This window comes from Haliotis rubra, unplaced genomic scaffold, assembly GCF_003918875.1.
Source record: "Haliotis rubra isolate DU_JTF1 unplaced genomic scaffold, ASM391887v1 Scf1759, whole genome shotgun sequence".
NCBI classification, from domain to species: Eukaryota; Metazoa; Mollusca; class Gastropoda; order Lepetellida; family Haliotidae; genus Haliotis; species Haliotis rubra.
In genome coordinates, this window is record NW_025765735.1 from 34,814 (window position 1) to 41,033 (window position 6,220).

At 40.2% G+C, this 6,220-nt stretch overlaps 1 protein-coding gene across 1 annotated transcript; it reads right to left on the reverse strand.

Moving 5' to 3' along the window:
* Positions 1-237: 237 nt before the first annotated feature.
* On the reverse strand, positions 238-3,612 carry LOC124273040. The gene is made up of 2 exons (XM_046708252.1): positions 3,128-3,612; positions 238-1,317 (listed from the first exon to the last, which is right to left on the reverse strand). The coding sequence occupies exon 2, from the start codon at positions 1,273-1,275 to the stop codon at positions 238-240; it is 1,038 nt and encodes a 345-aa protein (XP_046564208.1). The 5' UTR covers positions 1,276-1,317; positions 3,128-3,612.
* Between the last annotated feature and the right edge of the window lie 2,608 nt (positions 3,613-6,220).

Below are 6,220 nucleotides of genomic sequence, written 5' to 3' on the forward strand. Positions count from 1 at the left end.
TACCAACCAGTCTCGTGCCGAAGGTCACATGAGACTTCAAAGCAATATCGTGTCCAGGCCTTAAGTGAACCAATAAAACAAGATCGACCAAGATCTGATGAAAAGACACATTTATTAGAGTAAGCCAAAGGTTTAGCTCAATACCACATAAGACATTGTCCCTTGACAATTGTTCCAACCCACAACTTATGGTAACATCACTCAAAGTCAAGTCATACTACTGTGAGACCAGTTCACTTACTGGTTCTTGCTAGACAGAATAGCCTGTGAGAAATTCTCTGAACTGCACTTAGCCAAAGGTTTATTGTAATATTTGGCAAATGTCTTAGCTGATGACCAACCAGCTCTCTGTAGAATGTCTGAAACAGGTACGCTTGACCTCATTGCAGCAGACACTGAAGCTGATCTTGTACTATGTGCTTTAAACCTATTTGTGTTTATACCAGCACGACTAAGACCAAGTTTAATCCATCTACTGACAGTATCTCGGGAAACTCGAGTATGAGGCTTGATTGTACTAATCAAAAGTCTTGTTTCTGAGCCTCTCAACTTTCCAGTTCTAGCAATGTACTCATTGAGAGATGTGATAGGACAAATGCTCCTATCGGGGGCATAAGCATGTACATCCACTTTGGGAAACGCTTTCCCACATCTTGACTGTTTAATATGTTCTTGCAAATAAAATGTCACTCTTGAACACTTGTTTCTGATGTCCATATGATCAATATCAAATAAATGCAATGTTTGCCCTCTCTGGGCGGTAGTTAACGAAAACAGTAATACTAGTTTGATTGACAAATTCACTAATGAGAGCTTACGCACAGGCGTCAACTTTCTCAAGTAGTCCAATACAACATTAGCATCCCATATGTCCGAATATCTAGAGGTAACGGGACGAGCTTGGTATACGCCCTTCATAAACCTCTTCACTAGTGGGTGTTCTCCCACCGGTACAGCAGTAGAAACAATCAGCACAGATAGAGCACTTCTGGCTGTATTAAGGCTGCTATAACTCAAACCTTCTGAGTACAGTTCATACAGAAATTCCAACACCATTTCTATAGGGGGAGAAACTGAATCAACTTGTTTCCTAGAACAAAACTTAATCCATCTGTCCCAGTACGTCTTGTACTGTTTGCGAGTACTTCCTCGCCAGGACTGCAACATAACGTCGGCAACTTGCGGAGATATTCCTCTCTCTTGCCAGGATTTCCTGAGACTGGGAAAACTCCTAGAATCATCTGATTCAACTGTGGATGAGTGTCCCGACTCCATGGGAGGTATAGGGCTTGGTTTCCCCTGGGGATCATCCTGGGTCTGTCAAACAAAAGGTGCAGTACATGAGAAAACCAAACCTGCGTTGGCCATACTGGGGCTACAATGATACCAGTAGCATTATCAGCAATGACTTTCTGAATGCAACGTGATAAGAGACAGAAAGGTGGAAAACAATAGAAATCTTCAGATTGCCAGTTGAACGTAAATGCATCAACATGAATTGCTCCAGGGTCTGGATGCCATGATATATATCTAGGGAGTTTATTGTTCAATCTTGTAGCAAACAAATCTATTTTGGGCACAACTGTATCAATAGACATAATCTTTTCAAACACTGACATTTCAAGGGACCACTCAGTCCTGTCTGAAAACCTTCTAGAAGCATTATCTGCTTTCACATTTTCAACACCAGCAAGATGAGATATGACAATCTTGACATGATTATCAATGCATTGCTGGACTATTTCCCTTGCAACTTTATCACACTCAGGTGATACCATACCACCCATTTCTCTTACATAACTGACAGCTGTAGTGTTATCACACTGGATGTGAATAACTTTCCCAGAAATCTGTTTCTTGAAAGACATAACAGCTAAAAGAATCGCTTTCAATTCCAACACATTTATGTGATTTTGACTTTCTGATGGTGTCCATCTACCATTAGTGGTGGCACCATTGCAACAGGCACCCCAGCCTTCTTTGCTTGCATCTGTCTGCAATGTGACACTTGGTAATAACATTACAATGTCTTTTTGTGAACCCTGGATAGTTTTAATCCACCACTGGATTTGTTCCTTACTAGCAACTGACAGTGTCACCAATGTATCAAAATTCCAATCATTCTGTCGCAAAGCTCTTACTTTATTTTTCTCAAGTTCTCTGTAATTTAATTTTCCATATTCGACCGCAGGAAACGTAGATATCACCTTCCCAATGAAAACTGCCAATTCTCTAATTGTAAGTTTCTTGTCATGTAGGAGCTTATGTCCTAAAAACACCAAAGTGCTTGCCTTCTCATCATCCATGATTACCTTCATTCTGACAGAGTCAATGGTAAATCCTAGAAACTTGATCTTTTGACAGGGTGTAAGTTGAGATTTGTTAACATTCACTGTGAACCCAAGTTTTGTGAACAATGTGATGGCACTGAAACCATTTTCTCTACAAAGTGATTTATTTTCGTCTGAAATCAAACTGTCATCTATATAACCTAGGCAATTTATGCCTTTCTGTCTCAGGGATGAATAAACTACTTTTGTCAGTTTTGTAAAGATACGAGGGGCCGATGCCAGACCATTTGGCAGACAGGTAAATTGATACAAATTCCCATTGAATCTAAATCTCAAATATTTTCTGTGTGAGTTGTGTATGTTCACAGAGTAATATGCATCCTGTAAATCAACAGATACCATGTATGTCTCTTTCGTGACAAGTGACAAGGCTGTTTCCAGTGAATCCATTTTGAAATGATGGTATTGTACATGTTTGTTCAATTCTTTAAGATTCAATATCATTCTAAAAGAACCATCTCTCTTGTCTCTCAGAAATATATTTGAAACAAATTGCCCAGTTTCACTGTGAACTTTTTCAATAACATTACGATCAAGAAATTGTTTTATTTGTTCGGAGACAAACTTTCTTTCTTTCTTACTGAATTGTATTGGTTTTGGTTCTGATTTTTGCACTGGTAATTCATTATCAATAAATTCCAGTTTTACCCCCGATACAAACTGTAAAATTATCTTATCACTTGTCAGTTTAACCCATTCATGGGTACAATGTTTCAAACTACCGGCCATATTTGTGTTATTCTTATCAATATCTGGCATATCCGAGGTACACTCACCTACCTGAGTGGCTCTATCCTCCAGCTCGCTGGGGTCATCTACTTCCCCCTCCCTCTTTTTTGAAAGTGTTTCTTGAACCGGAACGAATTGAACTGGTTCGGTCCGTTCTCTAAAAAAGAGTTTGTCTGGGAGGCGTCCTGAGGGAAACTATCATAGCTCTGTGACCGTCCAAAACCTCTACCTCGTCCCCGAAAACCGAAGTTATAGGGTCGATTGCGATAGAAACCACGGGTCCCACGTCTCCTCGGAAATCTTCCGGCTCTGGCACCAAGACGATGTGCGACACCGAGATCTTTGAGATTTTTCACAACTTCGTCACCAAACAGTAGTTCGGGTGTGCTGCATGATGCGGGCGAGCAAAGCGCTCTATATTCCGCCGCAATGTCAAATCGCAAAAACTCTTTGCGTTTCTGAACTGTAAGTAAGTTGGTATATCCCATAATGTTCAACACGTCCCCGAGTAAGGTAAGCATCTTCTCGAAGTGGGCTTTAGGAAGCTCTGATTTGTTTGTAAACAGCAATTCCATCGCACGGACCGCAGCCGTTGAACTTTTGACAACACCGTTTTGTATTTTCTGCATTTTTGTGTCAACCGCACGTGCGTGACCCGAAACGTTGTCCCATATCAGTTTATTGAGTTCAGGAACTTGCAGTTGCGGGCAATTCGCCGGCTTCAAGTGAGTTTTCATTCGCTCATTCACGGTGGATTCATTTTTTACTTCCTTGTTTGGTTGCAGATCGAATAAAGAGGACACAATGTCAGCAAGGTATTCTGGGATATTATCCCCTTTCTCTGCAGCTAAACCCAGACTTTCTTTCAGCTGATCAATGCCATTGACATCACTATTTTCACCGCACATTTTGTCGGGATCAACATCGTCATTGTGTTTGTCAAGCAAAGCCGCAACAGGGTCTTGCGTGGAAGAGTTGACAGGTAATTGTCCCGAATCTAGACCGTAACCATCGTCCTCCTCATAATATTCAACTTCGTCACGACAGTTGTTGTCATAAAGACCCTCACTCAGTTTAGTGAAATTATTTTCCATGTTTCCGCTGAGCTGGCTCAAACCAGAGTTCATTTTCTTCATTTCCGACAACATGGCCATCATTGTCGTGTCAAGTGACACGGAGAGTGAATCGTCTTTAGATTGTTTTGAGGTAGACGCCTCTGAAGGCGTAGATTTTGTTGATTTTTGCGAGTCAACTTTACTCTTCGATTTCTCGTCAGATTTGGCGCTTTTCTTCCCACGTGGGGACGAGAGCATGGCGTCAGCCATGTTCATGAAACTGATTTCGAACGAAAAACTTCCCTGAATGTACACACGATTCTTCAAAGCTTTGTTATGACACCTCGGGTCATAAATAGGCTCGCCTCAAATACGTGAGTATTTGAATCAAAATATAAAGACGCCTCGGGTCTTTTCCAAATACGAGCTCGCTCAAATGCGTCTGACCATTAGCGCGAGTCGCGAGTGCTCTGACTAGCGCATGCGCACTTGCCATCTCATGTGACCTTCGGCACGAGACTGGTTGGTAGAATAACAGATAAGAATATCCTCTGAAAAATGATGAACATGTCCACATGCCATTCGTCCCTAGCAGCATTACTGGATATGTAATTCTAGTTTGCTTTAGACTTGTACTTGTTGCACAGCATATCCCTCAATCCCTGTGGGTTTCCCAACAACTGTCCTCAAGTTGTCTTTCATTTAAATCTGTCAGTGTCAGCAATAAAATGTGTCTTCATAATTTGAACAGTTTGTTTTCAGTGCGTGAATTTGTTTAATGTTAATTTTTCAATACCCAATATTCTAATTGATCTCTCTGCCATGGTGTATGTGACTACAATGTATATATTGTGGTATGGCGCGGTTGGTTTCTTACCATAGTCTAAATAATGGTATTCTAATGGTAAACTGTTGTGCCATCTACCGAACAGGTATACTGACCATTTACCGTGTGGTTTATAAATCCATGATTCACCATGGTCTTTTTTTACCATGGTAATCCATGGTAGACCATGGTATACCATGGTCTCTTTTTACCATGGTTGACCATGGTAGACCATGGTCTTATCTTACCATGGTAAACTGTGGTGCCATTTACCGCACGTGGTTAAACCATGATAGACCATGGTCTTTTTTGACCATGGTAGACCATGGTATACCATGGTCTCTTTTGACCATGGTAAACTGTGGTGCCATTTACCGGACGTGGTAAGCCATGATACACCATGGTCTACCATGGTCTGTGAACCATGGTCTACCATGGTATACCATGGTCTTTTGCCTGCTCATTTCAGCTGGGGCTACACAGAGGTACTTTGAAAATAATTGCAATGTTAAGAAAAAGGGGAATATGAATATCTCAAAAAGTTATGGATGGATTTGAATGAATCTTGGTGGTTATGTTAGGTATGACACAAGGGCTATCTGCATACAGTTTGGTGAAAGAACATTAAAGTACAAGTACACAGTAGTACATTAAAAATGTAATAGTGAATGGAGATTGCTGTGCAAGGTGGAGGCATGTTCTCTAACGAGGGCCTTTATAGATTCCAAATTAAAAAAAATATGCGTAGAATTCATGCTTGTGTTTGTATGTCAAATAATTTTGGAGCTTGTATTTCAACAGCATATTTTGTTCTTGCAGTTTAATGACAGGTCGACTGACAATGCAAGTTACTTAACAATGCTAAATCCTTATGATAGTTAAAATAAATATACTAGTCCACATTATATATTGCACTTTCATATCCCACTTGCAATCTGTAGTTATCTGTTCACTATGATATAATTTGTCACTCTTGTATTAATATACTCTCCCAAAAAAGAAACGCATCATGAAAATAGCAATTTCATGTAGCAATGAATTAAAACTTGATTCATTTTACAAAAGGTTTTGCTCTGTTTATGAGTCCTATGGTGTTTATGTTTTGAAACATGACAACAAACGCACCATCCGTAAAATACCCGTATTTAACAGTATTTGATTTTCAATTTTGGCGTGTAGTGTCACAGAATACACAATTCACATGCAATGCACGTGAAAGTTGGGGATCAGATAGTCTCAATGATGGGTATAAAAGGTTG